At 52.6% G+C, this 11373-nt stretch overlaps 2 protein-coding genes across 2 annotated transcripts; one reads left to right on the forward strand and one right to left on the reverse strand.

Annotated features, from left to right (window-relative positions):
- The first annotated feature begins 2588 nt into the window (after window positions 1-2588).
- Window positions 2589-5121, forward strand: MYL11 (myosin light chain 11). The gene is made up of 7 exons (XM_065924640.1): window positions 2589-2711; window positions 3325-3420; window positions 3673-3748; window positions 3973-4077; window positions 4195-4273; window positions 4783-4831; window positions 4922-5121. The coding sequence occupies exons 1-7, from the start codon at window positions 2709-2711 to the stop codon at window positions 5024-5026; spliced, it is 513 nt and encodes a 170-aa protein (XP_065780712.1). The 5' UTR covers window positions 2589-2708; the 3' UTR covers window positions 5027-5121.
- A 203-nt stretch (window positions 5122-5324) lies between these two features.
- SEPTIN1 (septin 1) lies at window positions 5325-8947 on the reverse strand. The gene is made up of 11 exons (XM_065924637.1): window positions 8928-8947; window positions 8665-8755; window positions 8486-8572; window positions 8100-8223; window positions 7664-7798; window positions 7436-7553; window positions 6674-6775; window positions 6450-6549; window positions 6102-6267; window positions 5776-5866; window positions 5325-5681 (listed from the first exon to the last, which is right to left on the reverse strand). Exons 1-11 carry the CDS (start codon window positions 8928-8930, stop codon window positions 5595-5597), a joined length of 1104 nt encoding a protein of 367 aa, XP_065780709.1. The 5' UTR covers window positions 8931-8947; the 3' UTR covers window positions 5325-5594.
- Window positions 8948-11373: the final 2426 nt, after the last annotated feature.

Here is an 11373-nt window from a genome sequence, read left to right on the forward strand (position 1 = left end):
CGTTTCCTGCGGGTATCCCAACCCCTAAGTCCCTGTCCTCAGATCCATCTATCTGAGCTTCTCCCAGAATCCAGGCTCCAGTTCCTCAGAACTCATCCTCCGAGTGCCCCCTCCATTCTAGTGGGAAGCCCAGACCCCAAATCATGGATTCCCACTACCACGAACTCCCATATCTCTGTTCTTATTCTTTGGAGGATGCAGAACAAACCCTCTGAACTCATCTCTCCTCATTGACACACTGTTCTGTGCTCCTCCTTCTCTGCTAGGAAACCAGACCCCAATCTCATAATCCACCTACTCCCCACCTCACCCCACCCGAGCTACCCTAGACCACAAACACAAAGCCCAGACTTTACCAGCCCCTCCTCTCTCTGGGCTCCATCTCCCTGAGGCCCAGGATTCAGGATTCAGCCCCAGAAGGGCTCCAATTTCTGTGCAAAATCCACCATCCTGAAATTTCAGTCAGGCCTAGCTAGCTCCCAGCTTCCCAGTTGCTTGGTCTCTGAGTTCTCTGAGGCTCCTTTTCCCAGCTCAGACTCAGATCCTGTGAACTCCAGTGTCTGAGATCTGCCTCTCTTGATCTCCTTCTCTTCAAACTCCCCACTTTGCATTAGGCCCAAGCTTTCTAAGCACTTCCTCCATTTCCTTCTATTGAGTTCTCCTCCCCTCCCACAACCCAGTAAGAAGTGGGCTCTTCCCTGCGCCTGGACCCCCATGGTAACCTTATAAGGTGAGGCAGCTGTCAACTGAGGCAGGGAGGGGCCAGTGCAGGAGGCCAAGGGCAGCTGCTAAGTTTAGGGTGGCTCCTTCTCCCTTCTTAGAGACAACAGGTGGCTCGACCTCAGTGCCCAGAAAAGAAACTGTCTTAGAGGCATTGGCATGAGTCTGGAGGAGGGAGCGGGGAGGAGGCAACTTCTTAAGGACATCAGGTCCCAAAGGGAGCAGGAGGAGGAGGAGACATGGGTGTCCTTGCCAACCTTGAACCTCCTGGGGCTTCCTCAGCCACTATATCCCCAGACCTCCACTGTATGGAATGGACTGAGGCACTGAGGCCCAGAGGGTTGGGAGAGGGGACCTCAAAATCACACAGTCAACCAAGCTGGTTCTTGCCCAGATTGGAGAGAGAAGCCATTGGCCATCCAGCCACCAAGGTAGAGGTGACTAATTAGCTTCTCTCTTGGTGTCTTTGACTCCCCTCCTCTTGAGTTCCAACTTTTACATCCATATCCAAAAAAGTGATTGTAGACTCACACGAGACCATGTCCTTCTCCTGTTTCAAAACTTTTCAAGGCTCCCAAGTTCTCAGCCTTCAGTCTGGCATTGAAGACTCTCCAATCTCCGGTGTCCAGCCCCTTGTATCCTCTGCTCAAGCCCCATCCCAATTCTGGTGAGCTGAACACTTCTGATCTTTGATTTTTCCAGGCCTTTGCTCATCCTTGCCCTCCACTTAGCATGTCTGTTTCTCCCTTCCACCTGACACTTCTAGCGGCCTTCATAAGGTCATTTCAGTACTCCTACACAGGCCTGCTATGCCCTCTACATCTATATTCCAACTAGTGTGTCATTTTCTGCATTTACCCTCTCTCCTCAGCTAGACTGTAAGTTCTACCAAGGCAGGGCCTGTATATTAATCATAATGATTGTAAGAATTCTCTGGATGTCCAGTGGTTAGGATTCTAGGCTTTCATTGCCGAGGGCCCAGGTTCAATCCCTAGTCGGGGAACTAAGATCCCAGAAGTTGTGCAGTGCTGCCCAAAAAAAAAAAATTATAATGATCATACATCACTAATTGTTTCCCAATAGTGTTCACATCCACAAGTTCTTTGGCCTGGGAATTACCTTCCCATTTTACAGAGGGGGAAACCAGGGCCCAGAGAGTTGGAGCACAAAACCCAATGTCACAGAGCAGGCTTTCTGCTCCAGGCTGTCTAGTCTCTTCATACTTAGTGATTCCATGCCCCATATCTTCCCTCACAAACTCCTCCCTCTCCTTAAAGGGGATATAGAAGACTTCCTGATCCTTCAGCTTCCCCAAATAGCTCTCTCCCACTTTTAACCTCTGTCACTACCCCAACACATACATACTCTTGACTGTGAACTCCACAATGGAGGGACTGTGTTTGTCCATGTGTACCCACGTGGTGGGGGGAGGGACAGCAAGGGATGTCTTTGGTCAGCCTTCAGCCTCCCTTCTCCAATGCCTCCATGTTTGATCAGACCCAGATCCAGGAGTTCAAAGAGATAAATATGGGGAGACGGGAGACTGAAGTATGGCCCAGTGCCTGGTACACTATTGATGCTTAATAAATTTACTGGGTTTAAACCTTGCAGGGATACAAGAGCCTGGTTCGTCTCTCTCCTAGTCCGGTGTCTCAGCCTGGGCCCCCTCTGAACTCTGGCACATTCCAGCCTCCTTCGGGGAGAAAGAACATCCCTTCCTGCCCAGGGCCTAGCGAGACATGCAGACCAAGACACCCTCCCTTCTCTCTCCCTCCCTAGGCTCCAGCTGCTGCTGGCCCTCCAAGAAAGGAGAAGCCCTGAGCTGGGCTATTTTGGTATCTGGGGTGGGCACCCACAGGGCTAAGGTTACAGTGGTATGTTAAGGGCTCCCTGGGGCAGGACTATATAACTCCAGAGGGAGTGCTCCAGACTGACTCTCTGCTCCTTTCCAGCCAGAGCCACTGCCTTGCCCCCGGAAGACCTAAGACATGGTGAGTGAGAATCCCCCAGCCCAAGCTCAGATCTCTCAGACCTCAGGGCAGCCTCACCCTTTGGAAGAAAGGAGCTGATTCCAAGTCTGGCAAGAGGGAAAAAGATGAATCTTCCCTTTCTTGGTATCATTAACGGGGAATATATAGAATGATACCCTAAAGGACCCAACCAAGGATAATCTGCCCAGACACTCCACTCGAAGGAGCCCAGTCCCTCTCAAAAGCACACTCCTCCACCTTTCTAAATCCCCTAGAACCAGCCAGGCCAGGAGTCTCACTCCCATTTTATAAATGAGAAAGTAGAGGTTTAGACAAGGTGAATGAGTGGATCAGGGACACAGAGCAAGTCTAGGATTCAGAGGAGCCAGGCTCAGGGCACTGAGAAGGCAAGAAACATTTCACTTGTTGGGTAGGGTGAAAGGATGGGCACTTGAGGACTTCAGATAGAAATTTGACGATCCAACTGAAACAAGTCCCCTCAGCAAAAAGTCATAAGGAAGGAGAAGCCTAGAGTCAGAAGAGTTGCTTTAGAAGAATGAACTCTAAGAGTTCATTGCCTCCAGAGGAGTAAGGATGGGTTCACGAATGCCTCTGCCCAACCCTCATCCTTCAGGCACCCAAGAAGGCCAAGAGAAGGGCAGCGGCAGAGGGCGGAAGCTCCAATGTCTTCTCCATGTTTGATCAGACCCAAATCCAGGAGTTCAAGGAGGTAAGTGTGGGGAGAAGGGAGACTGAAGGCTGACCAAAGGCACCCCTTGCTGCCCCTCCCCCCACCCCTCCCTGGAATGTGCACCTGTTTGGGGGAAGGAGAAGGGCTTAGATTCCTTACTCCCCTCCTTGCTTGGAGTGTAAGAGGACCTTTGGCTGGCGACCAGAATCTCAGAATCTGATCTGCCTGCAGTAAGGATGCTGAAACTTGGCCACGGGAGACATAATCTCTCCTTGCCTCTGCCCTCCACAGGCCTTCACAGTAATTGACCAGAACCGGGATGGCATTATTGACAAGGAAGACCTGCGGGACACTTTTGCAGCCATGGGTGAGCTGCCTCCTCTACCTGTAAAGATTCAAGGCTGCAGAGTCCTGGGCGTTCAGCAGCTGTGGGTCCCAGTCCTGCCAGGTCCACCTTGGGACTCAGTCTATCCAGGATAAAAAATGGATGGGATAAAAAAAAAATGGATGGGATGATCTGAATTTATAGGAAGCATTATTCTCTGGCCGCAAGACTCCACTCCAGCCCCTGCTTCCCCAACCCTGTTCTAGGGCGTCTCAATGTGAAGAATGAGGAGCTAGACGCCATGATGAAGGAAGCCAGTGGGCCCATCAACTTCACTGTCTTCCTGAACATGTTTGGGGAGAAGCTCAAAGGTGAATGAAGTATGATGTGTCCTTGGTCCAACCCCTCAGCTGCCTCTCCTCAGAACTTTCAGGGACTGACCCTTTAGCAACCCTTCAGCCACATGTGCCCTCTGACCTCCCCCCCAGGTGCCGACCCTGAGGATGTGATCACTGGAGCCTTCAAGGTCTTAGACCCTGAGGGGAAAGGCACCATCAAGAAGCAATTGTAAGTGACACACTCCAGCTGCTCCCACACAGAAAGCCCCTTTCAATTCCCACCAAGAGTTAGGCACTGCCAGGGATAAGGGTGGCTCAGACAGTAAAGAATCTGCCTGCAATGCAGGAGACCTGGGTTTGATCCCTGGGTTGAGAAGAACTCCTGGAGGAGGGCATAGTACCCCATTGCAGTATTCTTGCCTAGAGAATCCCTTGAGAAGCTCTTGAGGGGAACCTGGCAGGCTACAGTCCATGGGGTCGCAAAGAGTCGGACGTGACTGATCGACCAAGCCTCGCATAGCACAGGGATAAGGGAAAAGTCAGGACTGTGGAAACGGGCGATGGAACACAGGAAGAAGGGCAAAAGGGGAGGCTAGAGTGTTTGGGAGACCAATGAGGAATCCAGAATGACCCGGGTTTTCAAGACGAGACTGGGAATGGCAGGGGGATGAGGTGGGAGGGCGTGGAAAGGAATCCCGAAGTCCAATCTCAAACCTTCCGTATATCACCTCTCTCCAGCCTGGAGGAGCTGCTGACCACGCAGTGTGACCGCTTCTCCCAGGAAGAGGTGAGTGGAGGAGGGGTCTGGGAGAAGCGGAGGGATGGGAGAAGGGGAACGTAAGGAACCAGTTGGCGATACCCGGCCTGGTTTCCGCAGATGAGGAACATGTGGGCTGCCTTCCCCCCCGACGTGGGCGGCAACGTAGACTACAAGAACATCTGCTACGTCATTACGCATGGCGACGCCAAGGACCAGGAGTAGAGCGGACCCTTTTCGGCCTCTGCTAGTCAGCACCTTCCTGCCAGTTCGACCTCCCCAGCCAGACTCCTAATAAATCGAAAGGGTCTCGTTTCTTATCCGCGGCGCCTTCAGTGCGTTTGTGCGAGTGGGACTCAGGTGGGAGGCTGGGCAGAAACACCGGCTGGCACGAAACGGGTGCCCAGCAAATGAATGAATAAATAGTGGCCCGGAGGCCTGGGTGGAGCGGTTCCGCCCGCTACGCCCGCCACTTATTCCCGCTGGGAAAGAGAAGATTTGCATGGCCTCAGAGAAACTCAGTTTTTATTGAAGTCGCGATTGGGAGAAGTGGGGAGGGGATGGAGGTGTTCAGGGTTGGGAGAGGAGGTCGCGCTCCTGAAGTGAGCTGGGGCGGAGCCAAAGGCGGGGCTACAAATTCCAGGATTGGGAGATCCTGAGAGCCCGCCCCTTAGTAGGGCGGGCCTTACAGGCTGGGGCTCCGGGATTAGGCGCCTGGCAGTCTGAGGGTCAGGGATTGGACAAGAGACGAACCGAAGGCAGAGGCAAGGTAAAGAAAACCCCGATGGGGGCCTCAGAGGGCGTCCGACTGCTCGCCTTGAGCCTGGCTCAGCTGCATCTGGGCCTGCATCTTCTCCAACATCTCTTGCATGCGGCGCAGCTGTGCGGGGCAAGATTGCAGGCACTGAGTCCGGGCGAGGCCAGAGAGGGACTCCGAAGAGGACTTGGGGGTTTTGATCTGGGGGAAAGCTCACCTCTTCGTCTTTCTCGCGGATCAACTTCTCCGTATCGGCCAGAGGCAGCATGGGCAGCGGGATCTCTGTAGCGCTCTGACGGGAAAGCTTACTAGGGGTTGGGAGAGAAGGAAAGGAATCAGAGGCGAGGGCCTTGGTTGAGTCACCGCCGCAAGACAGGATCTGGAGTTCGTTTGGAGTTTAGGAGGCGGGGCCATATCCATAGGTTAGGGCTGTAAGCAAAGGGGATGGGGAAAGAAAGGCTCTGGGAGAGAAGGTGAAGGTCGAGGTCATGGAGAGTGAGGGCGGGGCCTTGGAAGCACCTAACTGCCCGCGCTGGCTCTCACCTACGGCTGGCTCGATCCCGCGCCCCAGGCCGGGCCAGGCTCTGCAGGCAGCGGGCCCGGTAGCCCTCGTAGAGCAGGTCGTGTGTCACCTCCTTCAGGTCCTGCAGGTGTGTCTGCACGAGCATCCGTCGCAGGTTCAGGAAGTCACAGTGATGTGGGTTCTCCACTGGGGGGCGGACCCGCGAGCGTCAGGGAACTTGGATCGGGTCGGCTGCCCAAGGACCCATCTTTGGGCTCCTACGACCCCTGGGACCAGAACTTTCCCCAACTTCACATGTTGGGTACGGTTGACTGGGAGGAGGTCTGGGCTCCCTTCTGGCCTCAGAACTCGTACCCAGCCTTACTCACCCTCTACAGTGCCCCAGGAGTAGTGACGTCCCCTCACCGGTCGGGGCCCGCCGTCCCGCACTACTTCGCAGGAACCGACGACAGCAAAAGGGATGCTTTCCTAGAGGGGAGGAGTCAGCGATCTCCATCCTCTCGCCGCCCCGTGGACAGAAACCTTTCTCAGCTCCCACCTCCACATCCGCCTCCCCTGGCTTCTCAGTCCCGTCCTGCTTTGCCTCTGTAACCTTCATCTCTGCATCCTGCCTCTTGAAGTCTTCATCCTCATCAGAGTCACATTCGGGGAACTGGTAGATATTGATCTCTTCCTCCTTCAACTGTTCCCGGATCTTGGAGGAGACAGATGCAGACAGAAACACAAAGGCTGTGAGTCACAAAGACATTGCCTGACCAGAGACAGTGAGATCTAGATACAGACACGGGATGAAAGAGACAGAGAGGAAGGCGTGAAAAACATAGATGGTGAGAGATGGGCATCCAGGAAGACTGAAAACAAAATCTCAGACATGAGAGACAGAGACATAGATGATGAAAAACTGAGACCTTACCCTAAGAGGAAAGCCTAATGTTTGGGAAGTTTTGAAGATAAGCAGACACCAAAAGACCAGGACAGAGAGATATAAGTGGAAACAGTGGGAGAGGGCACTGAAGAAGTGGGGAGATGGGGGCATGGTCAGCATCCTGGGGCCAGACAGATAACATGGGTCATTATGTCCACACTCCTGCCCTCAGACAGATCTTAGCCAAGCATCCAGTCCAGGGATTTTATTCTGACCCTCCAGAGATGTGGCTTCCAGAGGCAGCTTATGACCCACCTATCTCAAAAACTTTCTTCCAGTCTAGCCTGACATGTCACACTCCAAAAAGGCTACCCCAAGATCAAAGAAGTCAAAACTGAGTTCAGCTTTCGTCTTGACTTTTGGCTTCATGTGCAGGCCAAAGGTCAGAGGCCACCACACATACCTTCTCTTTTTTTTTTTCACACATACCTTCTGTTTGAGGGCCTGTGTTTCCTTCGGCATCAGGGCATCTGCTTTGCCAATGACTGGGATGATGTTGACCTTCTCGTGCACCGCCCGGAGAAAGGCCACATCTAGGGGACGGAGCCTGCACCCAGAAATTGGTCAGGGCTCAGTTTCAGGGTACAGAGACCCGCCCCGCCCCCCCCCCCCCCCCCCCGCCGGCTCTCCCCAAATGTCCCAGGGTGTCCCACAGACCCCCGGCCAAAGGGTGAGATGAAGTAGAGGCAGCAATGGACACGGGAATCCTGGATGTTCTTCCGGTTCAGGCCACTCTCATCCCGAAGATACTGCTCAAACTGCTCCTCGATGAAGCGCACCACAGGCAGCCAGCTGGGGGTGTGGGGAGAGCAGTCAGAGATCCGGATCGCAGGGGAAGGAAGGGGGCAAGGCTAGCCGGGACAGTGGGGGTGAGAAGCAGGGTCTTTGGCTCCAACCAAAGATGTCAGAAGAAACTGGCAGGCGAGATGTTGGGAAGCACAAGGCGTTTTGGGCCCCAAGATCACCGGAAACAGCTCCTGCTTTTGCGGGGGCGTGGGTAGGGCAGGGCAGACCAGCCCTGAATCCGACCCCTTGGTCTCCACAGAGTAGCCACATTGGGAAGCTGAGCCCTGGGCTCTCCCCCATTCCTCACCAGTCTGAACAGTCCACTGAGTCCCCAAAGCCAGGTGTGTCCACCACAGTCAGCTTCACCTTAATACCCCCCTCCTCGATCTCCACGCCCCGGCGCTCGATGGTCAGCGTTTGCGTCAAGCGAGCTATGAGGATGGGGAGAGGTCAGGGAGCTGGCGAGGGGTCTGAAGCAGGACTAATTTCCTTTCTCAGACTCACAGTTGCTCCCCCCCCCCCCCCCCATTTTTCAGGGGAAGAGACTGAGTCTCGGAGGAAAGCAGTGAGTTGCCTGCGTTCCCCAGAATGTCATGGGAGACCCAGAAGGAAAGGAAGGGTGTGCAGTCTGGGGACATGAAAGGTGAGGAGTCAGAGGGCTTGGGCAGTGTGGTGGGGAGAGGGGCGTCTTACCACTGGCTTCTGGTATTTGCCGATCCTCATAGAGGTTGGTGAGAAATAGGCTGTTGATGAGGGTAGATTTTCCCAGGCCTGACTCCCCTGTGGACAGGTCAAGCCCAGCTGGTCAGGTAAGTGGACAGCCAAGGTCTCTTGAGGACCCCCTACCAGGCCCCTCTCCAAAACCCTCAGACCTGCCACCATGAGTGTGAAGTCAAACCCCTTCTTGACAGACTTGCGATGCAGCTGGTTGGGGAGGGCGGCAAACCCCACATACTCCTTGTCCTGTTGGTGAGGGTGGACGATATGAGGCTGCTGGGGGCGGCAGGCAGGGTCCCCCAGTATGACCTGATCTCAGAGGCTAGGAGAAGTCAGCTGACTGTGGGTTGACCTGGGCTGGGCTACCCTAAGGGCTGGGGATGGAGAGATGCCTGAATTCCTGGGCGTGAGGACTCACCATGGCCCCGATAGCTGTTGCTGCACCTGATGGCTCTCCCCACTTCCTCTGGTGGGGCAGGAAGTTGAGGGCGGCAAACAAGGGGGCGGGCACTATAGGAGATGAGATGCTCCAACTGGCCCGAAGAAGTGGGGAAAACCAAGATTGAGAACAGCTGGTTCTCGATTCCTGGGTCCCTTTGCCCATCACCCCAATAGGAAGCCAGTAATCCCTCTGTTCTCTGTACACCTTTATTCCAAGCCCCACTGTGGCCCCATCACCCTGATGGAAGGTATGGTTTAAGCAGAGAGGAAGGAAGTGGGTTGGTCTCTCTAGCAAGTGAGGTGAAGACTTGGATAAAGATAGTTTAAAAAAGTTTCAGCCTGATGCTCTGTGATGACCTCGAGGGGTGGGATGGGGGTGGGGTAGGAAGAAGGCTCAAAAGAGAGGGGATATATACATACTTATGACTGATTCATGCTGTGGTATGGCAGAAACCAACACACCATTGTAAAACAATTATCTTCTAATTAAAAAATAATAAAATTTCAAACAATTTCCAACGGTCTGAGTAGACCAAAAGCAATAACAAGATTGAGGGTGGGAGGGACCATCAATTTTCCTCCCCAGCTCATGCACTGGATTGGTTTTTTTTGTTTTTTGTTTTTTTTGCACTGGATTCTTAAAAAAGGACTTCAGGTCTTTATACTACTGCCAGAGAGCCTGCCTTCAGAATCCTAGCCAAGGCACTCCTCTGCTCAAAACCCTTCACGGACTTCCCAGTGATCCTAGAATCAAGTCTGAGAGTCCTGGCCAAAGCCTCCTGCATTTGACCTCATCACCTCCTCTTTGATTCGCCCTTGGCTCTGTCTACAATTTTGTTTATTTTATTTTTGCCTGTGCTGGGTCTTCATTGCTGCAAGGACTTTTCTCTAGTTTCAGTGAGCAAGGACTTCTCTCTAGTTGGGATGTACAGGCTTCTCATTGTGGTGGCTCCTCTTGTTGCAAAGCACAGGCTCTAGGGGCAAGGGCTTCAGTAGTTGCAGCTCCTGGGCTCTAGAGCAGTCTCAGTAGTGGTACACAGACTTAGTTATGTGGGATCTTAGCATGTGGGATCTTCCCAGATCAGGGATGGAACCCATGTCTCCTGCATTGACAGGTGGATTCTTTACCACTGAGTCACCAGGATACCACCCTTGGCTCTGTCTCTATTGGACTTTTCCTTCTTCTGCACCTGGTGAACTCTATCTTTCAAGAGTTTGATTCAAAGAGTTCTTCTTCCTCCTTTATGAAATCTTCCCCACCCACAAAAGGTAGAGTCATTTTCCATCCTCTGAACTCCCCAGCACCTTTCATAGCCCCTCCAATGCCCACCTTTGCTTACCTGGCTGTCTCTTCTACTCCTGGCTGAAATTTCTGAGGGCAGGAACTATGTCTTCCTAATGTTTACATCCCTGGTGCCAGGGCCTGGCACCAAGAAGGTGCCAATTAATAATATACCAGATGAATGAATGCATGAAAGAGTGAGTGATTGAAGTTAGTTAGGGAAAAGGCAGGGAGGCTGCAGAATGTGTAAAAGGAGCTTGTCTTTGGAGTCAGAAAGAACTTCCCAGACCTCAGTTCTACCACTTGCTGTGTGATCTTGGGCAAGTCATTTGCCCTCTCTGAACTCCATTTTTTTTTCAGAGTAAGATGAAATGTACACACTTAGACTTTTTATCAGGAATCAGAGTGGTTTTGGATGACACAGGCTTTGGAGCTAATCATTTATGTATACAACATACCATGTATACATACATATTAATATATATGTACACATATTGTTGTTGTTTAGTCGCTAAGTTGTGCCTGATTTGTTTGCAACTCCATGGACTGTAGCCCGCCAGGCTCCCCTGTCCATGAAATTTGCCAGGTAAGAATACTGGAGCGGGTTGCCATTTCCTTCTCCAGGGGATCGTCCTGACCCAGGGATCGAACCTGCATCTCCTGCTTGGCACGCACATACACACACACATATACATCCCAACTTTAGAATTGATGAACTGAATGACCTCTGTGAACCTTAATATGACCTATAAAGCATTGTTTGGTCTGTGTGTGTGTGTGTTAGTTACTCATTCGTGTCTGACTCTGCAATCCCATGGGCTATAGCCTGCCAGGCTCCTCTGTTCATGAGATTTTCCTGACAAGAATACTGGAATGGGTAGCCATTCCCTTCTCCAGGAGATCTTCCCAACCCAGGGATAGAACTCACGTCTCCTGCATTGAAGGCAGATTCTTTACTATCTGAGCCACCAGGGAAGCCCATTGCTTGGTCTAGATCCTGCCTATTGCTCCAACCCCATTTTCATCCTTCAATCCTTGTGGTTCTATTTATCATTTCCCCTTTAGACCCTGTTGTGTCCCCCCGCCCGCCTTCATGTGTTGGAGCCCTAACCCCCATATGACTATATTTGGAAGTAGGACC

This window comes from Muntiacus reevesi, chromosome 2 (assembly GCF_963930625.1).
Source record: "Muntiacus reevesi chromosome 2, mMunRee1.1, whole genome shotgun sequence".
Taxonomy (NCBI): Eukaryota; Metazoa; Chordata; class Mammalia; order Artiodactyla; family Cervidae; genus Muntiacus; species Muntiacus reevesi.

Excerpts from the sequence above, each read along its gene's own strand:
- MYL11 (XM_065924640.1), top strand. Across the intron at positions 3,421-3,672 it reads AAATCCAGGAGTTCAAGGAG|GCCTTCACAGTAATTGACCA; the intron begins GTAAGTGTGGGG and ends TGCCCTCCACAG. Across the intron at positions 3,749-3,972 it reads GGACACTTTTGCAGCCATGG|GGCGTCTCAATGTGAAGAAT; the intron begins GTGAGCTGCCTC and ends ACCCTGTTCTAG.
- SEPTIN1 (XM_065924637.1), bottom strand. Across the intron at positions 6,550-6,673 it reads GGCAGGATGCAGAGATGAAG|GAAAGCATCCCTTTTGCTGT; the intron begins GTTACAGAGGCA and ends CCTCCCCTCTAG. Across the intron at positions 5,682-5,775 it reads TCCGCGAGAAAGACGAAGAG|CTGCGCCGCATGCAAGAGAT; the intron begins GTGAGCTTTCCC and ends TGCCCCGCACAG.